This window comes from Anabas testudineus, chromosome 24 (genome assembly GCF_900324465.2).
Source record: "Anabas testudineus chromosome 24, fAnaTes1.2, whole genome shotgun sequence".
In the NCBI taxonomy this organism is placed as follows: domain Eukaryota; kingdom Metazoa; phylum Chordata; class Actinopteri; order Anabantiformes; family Anabantidae; genus Anabas; species Anabas testudineus.
This window is the reverse complement of record NC_046632.1, coordinates 16390647-16407106: the sequence shown is the minus strand read 5'-3', so window position 1 is coordinate 16407106 and position 16460 is coordinate 16390647. Positions and strand designations below refer to the sequence as shown.

Sequence of the window (16460 nt, the reverse complement as noted above, 5' to 3'; positions counted from 1 at the left end):
TTAATTCTGGAAATCACTGAACCGAAAGAAGGGTGGCAAACAATAAACAAAGGATAAATTCTATTCAAGCTATTATAAATGTAATAGAAGAAAATACCTCCAGAGGGTGCAGTATGACTGAGTGCTTGCAGCCACATATTGTGAATTTCTGTTGTAACATTAACTGCTGTGCTTTTCTCCCACACTGAGAACTGTCCCCTCTCTTATCAAACTCTGCAGGTAAGTGTAGATGATAGAGTTTAGCAGCCTATGAGGCAGGTTTAGAACATGACCCCACTGTAACAGGGCCCAACTCAGGTCTCAAAGTCTTCTTACACAGTTCCTGGCCATGTGCCACAAAGAATGCAGCATTCAGGTACCACAGAGTAAACACAGAGTATCTGATTACTGATTATTAAAAAAAACCCTCCAGGCTGATAGTCTGATCCATTTCCGACAGTCCGTGAACGCAGCGTCGGTCCCCATCATGAGGGTCATGTGATGTCCTGTCATGTGGTGCAGTCACTTCCTATTGATTTGATCCGGAGCTGAGAGACTCTGCTGTATCATGTCGTCGTAGGATTTACAGACACTCTCTACCACAGTCAACATGTTTCAGTATAAATCTAGTCGTCGTGCTAATCTGAAGCTGGTTCTTTGGTTCGTGGCGGGTTTGGGATGTTTGTCGGTCCGGTTCGGAGCGGCGCAGGACAGCAGCAGCCTGTGGTACCAGGACCTCTGCAGGTAACAAACACACCTCCGGAACAAACACCGCAGCTACAAACAACCAACAGCTAACGTTAAAGGTTCAAGCACATGACATTTCATTATTTAGCCACGTCTTTGCACATTGTCAGGCACCTGGAATTACACAGCAGTTGATAATGGGAGAAGGTTTATTAAATTAAACTAATAAACAATCAGTCAGCTCTTTGTTTCAGGTACAAAATCAACTTTCAGATTTAGTTTGCTCTGCTGCTCAACTCTAAGTTAGCGTTAGTGCTATCACTTAGCTAACATATGATGAAGTTAGTTTTATCTTTGGGAAAAACGTGCTATAGTTTGAGTTTTTATAAGCTAACTCGTTAGTGTTTAATTCAGTGTTTTCCACATTTCATTCAAATAATTTCGAACCGAACGAGTTTGCGGTTATTTTAATTTTTAATAGGCTAGCTAAAGTGTAGCCTAGCTAACTGCTAACGTCATGTAGAAACTGTCATGTAACAGCTAACGTAACTGCTAGCAACGTTAAATGACATGTTTTACAAAGGGAGTTTGGTGCAAATAATAAAAAACTACTGCTTTGAAGGGACTTTAATTTGATAAATGATTGAGAATCTTTTGTTTTTATCTACTTCACTACATTTGAAACGAAAATGTTGTAGTTCCTGGTCAGCTAACGTTTCATGGATCCTGACAACGTTAGCTAGTTACTTTGCAAATCAAGGTATTTACATACAAAACACGTGAAAAGCTTCAAAATACGACTAACAAATATATTAAAAGGGAACAGAGGAGACTAGTCAATGATGACAGAACCTAAATTGGAGCTTTCTTTCAAATTTCCAGGTGAATTTGTGTAATGTAGTAAACATCTTTTTTAATCGATGAATTTAAATTATGAATTATTATTATAAGTAAATAGAGCAAATAATCAAATCAGCTGACTGAACACAGTGGTTTCCTGTATATATAACAGCTAAATGACTGCTGCTGTAAAGATGGTGCATAAATAGATTAGTAATAAGAATAAAGTAATCTAACATTAATTGACTTGATAGTCACATGAGTACTATTTTTTAATAATACTTCTACATTTACAATAATAATAATAATTATGTTTTACTTTTCTGCTCTGTTGTTTTAATACTTAAAAGTACATTTTATTGATTCTACTTACTTTTACTTAGTGTCATTTCAGTACTTCTTGCTTGTACTAGAGTACTCTTGCAGTATAATATTAGCATGTTTACTTAATTAAAGGATCTGGGTAGTTCTTCACCAACTGAACAGAGGTCACATTTTAAACAGTACTCTTTATTACTGAAGCTGCCGTTCAAATATTGACACAGCAATGAGGCGGAAATGTCAACCAAGTAATTCAGCCTTGGTTGTAGTACTTGTCATTAAGTGAGTTAGTGAGTTAATTGCTTAAATTATCTTTAGCAACTCTTCTCAATCTCATCTTTAGTCTAAGATTGATGTGAGGCTGCAAAGTTGAGGCCTGTTGTCATGTATTGTGTTCAATATAGTGTGTGTGTACATTAAATGTTTTTCCTTAATTCCTTGCTGTGTGTTCTCTACTTCATTCTTTTATATCTCTTATTGCAGCTATAAATGGGAGGCTATAGACCAGGACAATAAAGTGAGCTACACGTTTAAACTCTGTGATTCTTCACCATCGACCGGCTGTGATTCCAACACCGGCATTTGTGCAGAAAACCTCGGCACTATAACAAAACAATCTGTCGGTGAGTACACCACCCTGGTGTTTAAATGTTTTGCAGTTGCGTCACGCGTATCTTCTATCAGCCAGGTGCAGTGGTGTCATGGCAGCCTGTTGGAGAGACAATAGCTCAACCTTATAAAGTTAAAAATTAGAGACAGGAATATTAATTGTTTGGGAAATTGTCGTGGTTAGAACATATGATCGAGGTTCTCAGTGCATGAATAACATGTTGCATACATGTTCAAACGTGTTCTCCTTGCTGATGACATTGTCCTCGGTTTTGTGATGTTTATGTTGTCGTTCTGTCTGCCTGGACTCATGGATGAACTAATGAGAATATGAGTGTAGACAGATATGCATGTATACTGTAACTTGACTGGTTGGTGGAGTCATAGGCAGTAATTCTAGTTTACGAGAGTATTAATGGCTATAAACGTGGCATTTTGAGTGTTTCTTTTTTATTATGAATGTCACTGCATTTAACCGTTAGTTCACCTAGGAAGCTATGGATGAAAAGTGCAGCTACTGTGATATCAAGGATATCTGGGAACATGTTGTGGCACATTGAAATTAGTCTGTTTGTAAATGATCAAACACTAAGGGGAGGCAGACATTGTATGACTTCAAATTTAGCCCTAAGTTAAATTTTGATTCAGGCTGATCAGTTGTTGTTCGACTTGCAGCTTCAGGGGGTTCACAACACCTGATCAATAACCTGAAAGTGGCAGATCAGATGTTTGTATTGGCTGTCTTGCAGTTTAAACAGTCCAGTTTGTCTTATAGCTGCTGTCAGAAGATGCATTATAAACTGTAATGAGCTTGTTTTAATATAATTGCAATAGTATGATGTGAAACAAAGTAGAACTTCACTGCAAAAGATGCAATACATGTCACAACGTTGTCTGCATCTTTCAGCCATCTGTGCCTCTATTTTATTATTTTTTTCTTACTTAATGCAGAAAGGCAGACAAGGCAGTCTGTCCAGCTTTAGTTTCACTGGAGTCTTAATGAGAGGCCATTTCAGAGCTAACTTTGCTGTTATCTGTTTTGTGATTTGGTGTTGGCTAAGACTTGAAGGAGTCTGTGTAAAGTTTGTGATAAAATCCAAGGCCTGTAATGTCTCTTCTTCTTCCTTTACTTATTGCTTAGCTTCTGTCGGGCATCAAGATTCAGATTTACACAACAACTCTACCATTTTCTGCTCTTTGAGTAATTTTAGTAGCTGAGTACAGTTCCACTGGGAGACAGCCTGTCTCTAAACGGCAGACAAATGTAGTTTAATAGAAAGATATGGAATAATACCTGCTATACCCTTCAGTTGTTCAGGATAAATAATTTTGCTTTGACATATGCCAGTGTGTTTAAACCAGGACAGAAGCCTCTAACAGTAGAGTCTTCTGCTCAGTCTGATATGGTGCCCAACCCATTTTATTGCCCTGTTAAAATTGTAATTACTTAGGTCATGTTCAGTTTTAAGGAGCATTGGAGCTGTTGAACTGTGCTCTGATAGCTGTTAAAGTTAAGGTTGTAGAAGGACTTTTAAGCTGTGAAATGTTATAGTTTGACCATGTTGATGATTCTAGTTTTCCAACATCCTTAAAAGAAATTTTGCCGAGGTTAAATGGGGTGTTTTGAAATCGGTGAAGAGGAACATAGAGCTTGTTGTTGATAGTTATCCACAATCATGAGCATTACAGTCATATTTGTTGTATGTGCATGGGGAGTTTATGGTGAAATTTGTTTTTAGTGATTATGGCCTTTGAAAGAGTGCTATACAGAGTGAGCACATGAACACTCGTGTATAGTCTTACACAATATTACAGTTATTCTTAACAATGTTTTGGTAGTGTAACCTGTCCTATTTATACAGATCTAAACTGTTGGATCAGTCTGATATTAGGCATGCTGTTTATCTGGATCAAGTGTCTTCAGAGTAGGGGGAGCCTTAGAACTCAGTTTGGGAACCAATGCTTTTAGATGTTCACAGCCTTTTATCATGGTGCTTGCTGTGAAAGTTGCTTTAATGTGTACAGAACATGAAATGTTAGCAGTGCAGATGTAATTAGCTGTGTTTTCACTCTTAAATGTACTTCACTCTCATGGTAATCTTTCCCCCATTAGTCTGTGTGTTAACACAATGCATCCACATGAACACAGTCCATTCAGATTTCTCTCCTAAGAGGTTAGATATTGAAGTGTGTCTCTACTGGAAGTCTGAGGATGGAAAGTGTCACCAGAGTTGGTATTGTTGGTGAAACGCAGAATCATACTCGGTTATGACCTGACCACTAAGAGGTTTTCTAGTAAATGCCAAGAAAAGTGCAGTTGTATGGATCAGTCTTTCAGAGCTTTAACATTACGTTAGCAGATCTGTTGCCTGATGATGCCGACTCTGCTGCGTGTCAGCGAGATCCACATCTCAGTCCTGGAAGATGTGGATCTGATGTGTCTCGGCTTCTGTATTCATTGTCCTTTTGCTTCTCTGATATCTGCAAACTCATATGTTCTTACTGTAATTCAGCCCTTTAGACCAATACTATTTAATTTAACAGTCACCAGAGTGTTTCTGTTGCAGAAATGTTGCTGTAATCACAAATTTCATGCTCTGTAGTTACAACAGAGAAGGTAGAACATGATTTCCTAATTATTTGTAACTTAAGGTCACTTGCATTTTGACACAGGTTTACTGTGAGTATTTAATTTTGTTTCTTAGTTTTTGTTCTGTCCCGGTCATTGATTTTGACCATGACTTTTCTAAGAAGATCTGCTGTCACAGTTATTTCAGAGTCCCACATCAACAGCCACTGCAGTCTGAGGTTGTGACCTTCCCCTAGTGACAAATTGGTGTTTGGTACCTCTCAGTGTGTCAGTCAGATTTCTATCTGTGACAAGTAGCTGTGCTCCATACTAAAGGCTTCACACTAGTGTTGACATGGTATGGTTTTAGCTTATTTAATTAAACTTTCTTCATTAGATTTGAGTTATTGTTCAAGATCATGTATAGAAAGTGAAAGAAGCAAGAAGCACCGTGATCAGATGAGTCTGAGTTTAGTCATTCTGGCTGACTTTTCACATGACCCAGGAACACATCATCAAGTATAAAAAGGGACATAATGGTCAGAAATCTCACGTGCTCCTTCTCTACACTGCTTGCTCAACACTTCACTTATCCAAGCAGTCTGTTCAGAAACCACAAATGTCTCTTACACTTCTGCAAATCAGAATATGTGGAGTAATTCACATGCTGACTTTATTGTAGGATTGAAAAGTAGCCATAAACGTTTGGTGTTGGCTCCTTTTGTTCATGGATGACATTTGTTAAATAATTTTTATTTTAAAAGCATCAAAAGTAAACAGAGTGCAATATTATTTTCACATTTTATGTATTTTAAAATTTTTTCCTATTAAAAAATATAAGAAAACATTCATGATAATCAAGTAAATTTTGGTTCATCCCTTTTTGCAGGACTTGCAGAGTTGCAGCAGAGCACAAGCTGTGTTTTAGTTTTAGGCTACAAGCAGTCCCGCCTACTGCAGTTGTGTTTTGGTGTCAGTAGGTCACTCTGTTATTCAGTTACATTCTTTGTATTGTTGCCCTGTGATAAGACTCCTACCATATCAGAGGTTGCAGAGCACACACATAACCACACATCAAACGCTCAAGCAAGTGTAAATTAAACCGCCTATAGAAGTTATTTCATGACAAAATTGAAACAGAAACTAAAGCATGAGAAAGAAACAAAAACAGGAGCACTATCATTTAAAGAGACACAGACAGGCACAGCTAATTACTAAGGGAGTCTTGTTGGTTTCCTTTTTTAATGAGTAGACAGAACTTATCCTCCAGGTAGAAGCAAGTCATCAATCTTAAAACCTTAACTCTTAACATTAAAGGTTTCACTTTTCTTAAGCCAAGTGGGCTCAATTATACAGACAAAGGCAAAAATAGGCTTAATGTTTAGTGCTGATCCACACTTTCAGTACTTATCTCCAGGAAGAAGGGCACTGATTAACTCTACATGTTGTGCCACATTTACAGATATGTTACTCTGTTTATTCTGTGACTTTATTTAACTGAGTCTTAAATCTAGTCAGAGTCCCCGTGCTGAGCATTTCCCACCGCCTGTTTGTATTTAGATGATAAATGTCGACTCAGACAGCAGCAGACAGTTTGAGTTTATGGGGCATTGGGGCAGTGGAGGTTGGTGGGTTAAGCCAATACTCAGCGCTAGTTATGAGTTCCCACGGCAAGAAACTGTTTAACATGAGTGCAATTTCACATACAGTATTTATTAAATAAACTATTAAAATGTAAAGTTGTGAATGACCTGTATTTGACTGTTTCTCTGTGTTGAATGTGTAGGTGACCTGTCCCTGCAGAGGCTCTCTGGCTCAGTGCTGGAATTCAACAGCACAGAAAAATGTCCAGGAAGCGACAACAACATCCAGACCAGTATCAGCTTCCAGTGTGGAACAACCATGGTGAGATTTGTGAGCAATAGATGCTGTGTTTGTTTTTAAAAAGGTGATACGTGCTTTCATCAAGAGCTTGGTCTATTATAGAGAAGAATATTGTTCCTCTATGTAAGCTGACATCTGGACCACACTGACTGTGCTGTATGTCAGCAGCTGCAGTCTCACATTTTTTTTGCAGGAGTCTTGCTGTTCAGAAGAATTTTCATTTTTGCTTGGTTTTAATTATCATTCAATGAAAGGAAGTGATGATGTAAGTGGAAACAGTGTAGGACTATGAACATCACCTGGTGTCTTTTCCCGCTCATCTGACTCAAAAGCGTGTGTGTGACTGCGGTTGAGGTTGGCTGAGTGGTGGGTTGATATGAACATGTAATTTCCTGTTGAGAACAGAAGATAATAAGCATTAGATCTTTTAGTTTACTCAGTCTGGTGTGGAGAAATGAAACTGGCTTGTGAAACACCAAAACCCATCTTGTGTAGAAAAGAAAATCAATTGAAAAGATTTTGTTAATAATATTAAATTCTCAAATAGACCTTAAGACACAGTGGCTATAGTACTGCATGCTATTGTCTTTTTGCAGTGCAGATCCAACTTTTATAAACTAAGAAGTATTGAAACTAAGTGCAATTGAGATGTCAGCCTGTGCAGTTGTCCAAAAGACTGTAGTTTAACTGAATAAACATGTATGTGCATGGACACTAGGCTTGACCGACTTAAAATAAATCATGAGTGAGCTGTGAAAGGACTGAAACCAATTGTACTGTACTACTACTATCACTTCTCCTTTGTTTTTGTTCAACCTCAGTTAAAGTAAACTGAACTATTTAGGTTATTTGGGATTATTATTTTACTTTTATGTTGAAAAACATGCTTCAGTCTCTCAGTAATGTTCTTAGTAAGTCTTGAGCACTGATCCCTCAACTGCTCCATCAGCAGCAGGTTGTGGCTGAGCTGGGATCACTCGGCTGTAAATGTGGGGAGGTTTGGACGGTTGAACATTCATAGAAAAGAAAACATAACCTCAGCATTTTAAAGTGTTACCACTCCTTCTATAACAGAGGCACACAGGCTGCCACTATTTAGATATGGATTTGTATAAGAGAGTATTATACTTTTAGAACAAAAACATTTGCACATTTGCCATAAATGTGCGTACATGCTGACACTTCTCTGTGTAAAGTTGTTATCTCTCAAAATGGTTGTTTTGTTTGTTCTGTTCTTTGTTTCTCATCAGAGTAGAGAAGTGCTTATTATACAGCATTAGAGTGTCTTAATCATTCAAGTCTTACTCATGTTCCTGTGTTTGTTTGCTGCAGGGGACCCCGGAGTTTGTTGCAACATCTCAATGTGTGCATTACTTTGAGTGGAGGAGCTACACTGCCTGCAAGAAAGATAAATTTAAGCCACACAAAGAGGTATGTGGTGGGACGGGTAGGGTGACTCACCGTTAAGGTTTTGTCTGAGAAAGGAAGAGACAAAGAGAAGATGTGTCATGTCTGCTGAGGTAGTTCGATATGTGAAAGACAATGTGCCAGAAATGTGTTAAAGAGGAAATGGAAAGTTATTTTTCTGCTCTTGCACAAGATACAGAGTTTGTGGTATATGTTTGTCTGTATAGAGGACATCACACTTACAATGGAATAATTGAAACAATATGTGAAATTAATAAATTTTTCTTTTAGCTAGAGGCATTTGTCACAAAAGACCCTTTTGCATCAGTATGTAACACACAGGGTTTGAAATCATAGTCCTTTAATTGATACTTGGATGAAGCAACTTTAGCTCCACTACAACCTAAAGTCTTTTTGAGTATGATGTTACAAGCTTGCACCTATTTTTGGGCAGTTTCTCCCATCCTACTTTGCAGTACCTTTCAAGCTTCATCGGGTTGGGTGGGGAGTGTTGCAGGCATTTTCAGATCTCAGATTTCAGAAAGACATCCCCACAGCATGATGATGGTATTTCCCAGGTGCTGAGCACTGTGTGGTTACATCCAGAAATGACAATTGGCACTGAGGCAAAAGAGTTCAATCTTACTTTCATCACACCAGAGATTCTTGTGTATGGTCTTCAGGTGATGCCTTCAGGTGACTTTTACTAAGTATTGGTTTCCGTCTGGCCACTCTATTATACAGGTCTGATTAGAGGAGTGCTGCAGAGATGTTTTTTTTTTTTTTTTCTGGAAGATTCTTCTTTCTCCACAGAGAAACACTGGAGCTCTTTCAGTGACCACTGTGTTCTTGGTCACCTTCCAGACCCTTCTCTCTCAGTGACTCAGTTTGGCCGGGTGGCCCGCTCTAAGACAAAGATATTAATGAAGACACATAATAATGTTCATTTTTTATTAATTTTAATGGTGATTGCAGCTCACAGGAAGCAGCGTGTATTATTGCAAACAAAATGAAGGTCATTTCCCGTCCTGAGCTACTGTCCTTGACTGTGTTTACACCTAATTAAGTAACCTAAGAAGTCAGCTTTCTTTAGTAGGCAAGGAGCTAAACATGGTTACTGAAGCGCCACATGTAAATTCAATGTGATTTCTCCTCCATCTCTGACTTGTTAGGAAATTATGTCCAGAGGAAAAGGAAGAGAGAGACAGAGCTGACAATCAGTGTGAACTGGGAAACTGTGTAAAATATCTTAATCTGATTTCTATGAGGTACTTTTGTGTTAATTTACAGTTGGACTTTAGGCAAAATGTGATTTAAAAGTGAGGCGGTATTGCCCTGAAATTCAATTCAGCCACTGAGCATTAATATGCAAGTGCACTCACAGGAAAAGATCCACCTGGAGAAGTCTTCCATACTATTGAATTAGCTTCTTTTCAGGTAATAATACAGAATTGCTTTATGAACCTGCCTGCTCTGTCTCCAGGTGCCCTGCTATGTTTTCGACTCAGATTGGAAGAAGCATGACCTCAACCCTCTGATCAAGTTGAACGATGGTTATCTGGTGGACGATGATGACGATAGCTTTGACTTCTACATTAACATCTGCCGCAGTCTTAGTGAGTACCTGAGGCAGGGTGTAGTGGATACCAGCAAATAACACACCTTAGTTTCATACTTTGAAAACAGAATATCCTCTCTGACAGAGAAGTGCTTAATATTAACTAGACCATTACATAGTGAAAAACTATTATCTTTGATGTTTTTCAAAATCAGTTTTATGAAACTACAGATGCCACTGTTATGTTGTAATATGTACCCACCAGAAGCCATGGATTCCCTGTAGTGGCACATGCAATCCTGATAGATTCTAGATTGTTAGTGACATCAGTGTAAATTACTGTAATTGATTAATTGATTTCCTCGTATAAACCTTCCTTTTTCCATCCTCTCATATCCGTATTTTTTCTAAGACCAACAAGACAAATGTCCAGAGGGCTCTGCAGCTTGTCTGATCACCGATCATGACTCCTACAGCATGGGCTCTCCTTCCAAACAACTAGAACTGGTGTCCAGTGACAGGTACCTACTTAATGAAAGACTTTATCAGTCATCTGCTTTTACATCTGAAATTAACACGGTTTTTGTTTAGTTCATGTTGCACTACTACTTATAGTAGAATATCTGGACAATAACTTTATTGGAAACATTTAGGACTTTTTTTTTTAACCAAATGAAATGGCTCATTTTGCAAAGAAGAAATCACTTTACTGATCTTGTTTTCACTTATTTCTTGTCTCCTCAAGACTTCGGCTACAGTATGAAGTCGGTACTGATTCTACTCCTCCCGAAATCTGTAACGGACACAAACCTGCTGTCACCATCACTTTCACCTGTCCCTCAAGCAGACATTTGGTATGTTACACAGAGTGTTGGCACACTTGTAAAAAATAATAATCCTCTTAAACTAAAAGAATACATTTATTGTTTTACAGGCCAGGGCTCCTAAGATGACGGCAAAATCCAACTGTCGCTACGAGGTGGAGTGGGTGACTGAATACGCTTGTCACAGAGACTATCTGGAGAGCCATACCTGTAAACTGAACAGCGAACAGCATGATATCTCCATAGACCTAACACCTCTCTCTTTGAGCTGTAAGTCATCTTATCTCTCAACCAGGGACATCAAAATACAATTTCACAAGAATTTATGTTACATCTGGTCCACAATAAGGGTGTAGCGCTCCTGACAACAACAGCTCAACCACAATAAATGTATTCTTGGTCTGATACAGCAGGATGGAACCTCAGTAGATTGTAGATCCATGTGTGAGGCATTTAGGGACAGGACAGGAATGTATCTCTTCTTATTTCATTCACAAATCCCAGGCGAACCTTTTAAAATTGTCCCCTTTTAAGTTCTGCTTCTAAGAATTATTGGCTCATAGTGCTGCTTTTTTTGTCTCTTTTAAAGGAAGTAACTGTATGATTAAACTAAACTGACCTTCCTGATTTTTCTCAGTAACAGAAATAGCTTCTTTCCATATATTGTGACAATCTATGCACAGCATGTGCATGACATGGTGTAGGCCAGTGGTATCTAAATGACTCATGCAGGAAGCTGCATGAGCTTAGTTTTTATTATGCTGAAAGATATCCACAGTAGTGGTAATTATAAGTATTAGTTAACAGTGAGACCTGCATTAAGGAGATGATAATAATCATGAGTGGACAGAAATGTCAGCCTAACGTTTCGTGTCATTTTGTGTTTGTGTGTAGCATCAGAACGTCCATACTATGCACAACCTGAGTCCAGTGGCGGAACTGACAGCTACATCTACTACTTGAATGTTTGTGGACGGATGCCCACAAACGAATGTGGCGACGACCCATATATATCATCCTGCCAGGTGAAGAGCAGCAAAGATGTGAAGAAAGTGGCTGGAAGATATCAGAACCAGACATTACGGTAATATTTAAGTTTATATGTGTGAATGTCTGGGCTTTCAGTGAGTGTATTCCTTAGTGTTTCTACCACAATGTACCACTGATTAAATAATTTCTTAAATTTCTCCTTTACTATGTTTTTCCCTCTGCAGTTACTCAGATGGAGATTTGACTCTGATTTACCCAGGTGGAGATAAATGCTCCACCGGCTTCCAGAGGATGACCATCATCAACTTTGTGTGCAACAGAAATGCTAGTAAGAGTCTTATCACATACCGGGATTCTGTTTTGTTGAAGCCTGTCTGAGATTTCTTTCTGAAAACAATATGTAAGAACTGAATCAATGTAGGGATTTCTGGCACAACTTCAATATTTCCCAGGTGGAGAAGGGAAACAGCAAAGGTTAAAAGTACAATATAATATGAACAATAACACAAGTAACAATATAATTATTGTTCATTCTACAAGCATTGATCAGCAAGTATTAATATTATAAAGGATCTTAAATGTTTCCACAATTCATGTGTAACATCTTGTATTTTCATTTTTATTATTTTATTTTCCTTCTCTCCCAACTTCATACCTTATTGAATAGAATTTCTCATGGATCGACTCATTCGTGCATTCAAACTTTCACTGTGGATAATAAGATTGTCAGACAGATGGACTCGTGTCATAAATTATTTAATTCTTTTGTGGTCTACTTTACCTGCAGCCAACAGGGGGCGAGGGAATCCAGTTTTTAAAGGGGAGACAGACTGCACTTATAACTTTGTCTGGGAGACAGTCTTTGCCTGCGTCAAGGAGAAAGAGGATGTACTATGTCGCACTAGAGATGGCAACAAACACTATGACCTTTCACCTCTTACTAGATATCCAGGTGAGTTCAACAGCTCAATTAATCAATCTGTAGGACAGGGGGAATCTAAATCCCTTTGTAGTTGTAGTCTGACTGTGTATTCAGTTTTATTTTATGCTATTTTATTTTTAAACAGGGCATAGTCTAGGTTTTTTATCTCCTGTATGTTTAAAACCTCATTTAAATTGCATCACTTTACAGGGAGACATACAGAAGGAATCTGCTCATAAGCAGTGTAGTTCATTGTTCCAAAACTGGAAAAAAAAGAAATTTCAGTAAATTACGAGATGTTTTGTGTAACAGACAAGAGCATTCAGGAAAACAAAAATAAGGCCTTCACACTGGTCCTAGCACAGTTGAAAGGCAGGTAAAGACACAGCATGAGGTGAATTTAAGTAAAAAATTGTCTTGTTTTAATCACAGATGTCAACGGGAACTGGGAGGTGGTGGATGCCAGTTCTCCAGAGCCAAGCTCACGTTTCTTCCTAAATGTCTGTCACAAAGTCATTCAGACCGATGCTGCTGCTAATTGCCCGGTGAATGCCTCCATCTGCGCCGTGGGTAAGAGTTTTCGCAAACATGTGCTTTTTAATTGATAAATGTAACAGTACTATTTAATTTAGACATAATTTCGTCAACAATGAAAAACACATTACAGCGATACTGTCTTTATTACAACAAACCTGACCAGTGTCGTTTATGGTTGTGTCTTTCTGTTTCAGATAAGAATCATCAGGCTATCAGCCTTGGCAGCTTCCTTTCATCTCCCCAGACCACTAAAACAGGAAATGACATCAGGCTGGTTTACACTGATGGAAGTTTTTGTGGCAATAAAAAGACCAGGATCCAAACTATACTGACACTCAAGTGCAAACCAGGTAAGTTGAAAAGAAAGATAAGAGAGTACACCATGGTGTTTGTGCCACAGTTTACAGTATGTTTACTTGTGATGATGTTCCTACCTTTTCTGATCTTTGAATCACTTCTTCATCATCTTTTCTTTCTCCTCATTGCCTGCAGGAGATCTTGAGAGCGCTCCTGTCCTCCGTAGCATTACATCTGGTGGCTGCGTCTACGAGCTGGAGTGGTACACTGCTGCTGCATGTGTCCTGTCAAAAACACATGGAGACAACTGCAAGGTGGACGATCCTCAAGCTGGTATGACACATACAAAAACACATATGCACACTAGCTAAAGAATATGAGAAAGAAATAATAGGGTTAGTTTGGGAATAAAGCACTTTTAAAGCCCAGGCTATATTACTTCAAGAGCAACTCGGCTGAAGTTTGAGACGTCAAATCCTGTATCTATAATGCTTGAGCAGCAAAAAAAATCAAGTCACAAGTACAAAGTGTTTCTCAACTCTACTACCTGGTGGAGAGTTTTATGTATTTTACACCTTTATATCACATGATAGTCACATGAGTTCATGTGACTCATTGATGACGCTACATGTGCTGCCACCTAGCTGTTGTTGCGTTGATGTGTCTCTTTGCATTTTCAGTTCTACACTGACGCTGAATTATCACATCAGACCAAACACTGATGAAAATCTTATTTTATCTGTACATTATTCTTCTCTCTAACTATCTTCTGTTGTTTTGCAGGGTTCTCTTTTGATTTGTCACCTCTCTCCAAACCCGACGGTGGCTTCTACAACCTTACTAGCAGCAACTACGAGTATTACATTAATGTCTGTGGTGCTGTCAAAGTTGCCAAATGTCCTGAAAAGGCCGGAGCATGCCAGGTTGAAAATAGGTAGGGAGCCATGTGCAAATTGAGGGGAAAAATTTCAAATAACCCTAATGACCTAGTTAAAGTAGCTGTCAGAATATATCACAAGTCATTTTATATGATATTTATTAATTGTACTCCCTTCATCTCATGGATTATATGATGACTTTTTCCATCTGCATTTAATCTTTAGTGCTTGGAGTCTTGGGGAAGCAAACTCCCGTTTATCCTACTACGATGGCCTGATCCAGCTGACCTACAGTAACGGCTCCAAGTACAATAACAAAGAACACACTGGCAGATCAACACTCATCTCCTTCCTCTGTGATCCAGAAGCTGGTGTTGGAAAACCTGAATTCCAGGTAAACCCTCCTTATGTTTTTTTGCATGTGGTGGATACCAAGTTGTTTTTAATATACATCTGCAACTTTGAACATCTTTACATTTTCTTTCTATGCCACTTTTTCCGTGACCTATAAATAAATGCATAAAACACTGATCTATAAATATAATTAATGTAAATTGTTTACATTTTCATAACCAGCTTGAGGACCAGTACACGTATAACTTCCACTGGTATACTTCCTACGCATGTCCTGAAAGGCCTCACGAGTGTTTGGTGACAAACCCCGACACTCTTGAACAGTATGATTTGTCAAGGTAAAGAAACAGTAATATAAGTAAGACTTATATTGTAGATTGATTTTAGGCAGTCAAACAACAAATAAACACATATGCAAATATAAAGTTATACTTAGTACTGTAACCAACCTGCTGTCCTTCTACTTTTCCAGTTTGTCTCGCGCCACCTCAAGTAGAAACTGGCAGGTCATGGATTTGTCTGATTCTGCAAACCGAAAGATGTACTACATCAACGTATGTCGGCCCATTAACCCTGTGACAGGCTGTGATCACCAGGCGTCCGTCTGCCAGATGAAATACATAAATGAAAAGGTATGGAATAACTAATTCGAGTGTTTGGATTTTTTTTTTTTCTTGTTCTGCTGTGAACAGTTATGCAGAAAAAAGGTCAATGACTCAACTGACAGAGAAGGATTTGTATACCACTTATATTTGTGGAAAGATCTGAATTATAACCCTTTGCCAGTAAATGTAGCTCATATGTGAAGTATGTGCTTCCTCTGCTCTGTCCTTAGGGCTCTCCAAAGGAGGTTGTATCAGTCAGTAACATGGGTGTTTCTAAGCGAGGGCCGATCATAGAGGGACGAGACCGGCTCCTGCTGGAGTTCGCAGATGGTTCTGTCTGCATGTCAGATGGCCAAAAGCTCTCCTACACAACTCACATCCACCTAGTTTGCTCCAGGGGAACTTTGGTAAGTGATTGGAGATTAGAAAATAAAGCAGAGTTTGGTGGCGCTGAACATTTTTTATGTGTTCAGCTGTAACTCTGTGTTTGTGTTTCACACTGTGCAGTCTAGTAGCCCACAGTTTCTCAGGATGGAGAATTGTACAGCCATCTTCATGTGGAATACCAGGGCAGCTTGTGCTATCAACAATTCCAAAAACAATGTGAGTTCACCAGTGGGACGACATATTCTTACTCACTTACTGAGAATAATTAAGGTAAAATATAAAATATTGTTTTCTGTGATGATGTCTTTGTGTCTCAGAGCTGTGCTGTGGTGGACCCCGACACTGGCTTTAAGTTCAACCTTCAGCTTTTGGCTTCAAGGACTGGATACAAGACAACTGCAAACGGCAAAGACTTCCTGGTAAGACAGACCAGGACAGACTTTAACAGCAGAGAAAGTCCTTAAAATGCAGCTCTCGTTTATTATAGGAGGCTAATTGTTGTCTGTTGTTTGTAGCATCTCTACATTATGTAGTTTCTGAATCACAATTTTTGAGACTTGTACATAAAGTTATAGTTAAACAACACTGCACCCTGCAGGTCAATATCTGCTCAGATGTGGAACAATGTGGAACAGGCATGGCTGGTTGTGAGCTGGAAAATGGGAGTCCCACCAGCCCTGTGGGGGTGGAGAAGAGCCTCCAGTACTCCACTGATGGCCTGCTTCAGTTGACATATAAGGGAGCCCTGGACGGGCCCACAGGTAACAAGAATACATAGGTCACTTTAAAAATTACTGCAGTGTTCAGTTGGA

At 38.8% G+C, this 16460-nt stretch overlaps 1 protein-coding gene across 1 annotated transcript in view; it reads left to right on the top strand.

The window, feature by feature from the left end:
- The first annotated feature begins 501 nt into the window (after positions 1-501).
- igf2r (insulin-like growth factor 2 receptor) overlaps positions 502-16460 on the top strand; it is a 31457-nt gene continuing 15498 nt past the window's right edge. Inside the window, exons 1-22 of the mRNA XM_026340830.1 lie at positions 502-723; positions 2311-2450; positions 6792-6910; positions 8222-8320; positions 9780-9912; positions 10267-10375; positions 10600-10708; positions 10789-10948; positions 11573-11762; positions 11893-11996; positions 12456-12620; positions 13023-13160; positions 13322-13477; positions 13620-13757; positions 14208-14358; positions 14528-14696; positions 14879-14994; positions 15129-15288; positions 15492-15668; positions 15769-15864; positions 15966-16067; positions 16247-16409. Coding sequence (XP_026196615.1) covers positions 590-723; positions 2311-2450; positions 6792-6910; positions 8222-8320; positions 9780-9912; positions 10267-10375; positions 10600-10708; positions 10789-10948; positions 11573-11762; positions 11893-11996; positions 12456-12620; positions 13023-13160; positions 13322-13477; positions 13620-13757; positions 14208-14358; positions 14528-14696; positions 14879-14994; positions 15129-15288; positions 15492-15668; positions 15769-15864; positions 15966-16067; positions 16247-16409 — 3028 coding nt within the window. The 5' untranslated portion in view covers positions 502-589. The remainder of the gene's footprint in view (positions 724-2310; positions 2451-6791; positions 6911-8221; positions 8321-9779; positions 9913-10266; positions 10376-10599; positions 10709-10788; positions 10949-11572; positions 11763-11892; positions 11997-12455; positions 12621-13022; positions 13161-13321; positions 13478-13619; positions 13758-14207; positions 14359-14527; positions 14697-14878; positions 14995-15128; positions 15289-15491; positions 15669-15768; positions 15865-15965; positions 16068-16246; positions 16410-16460) is intronic.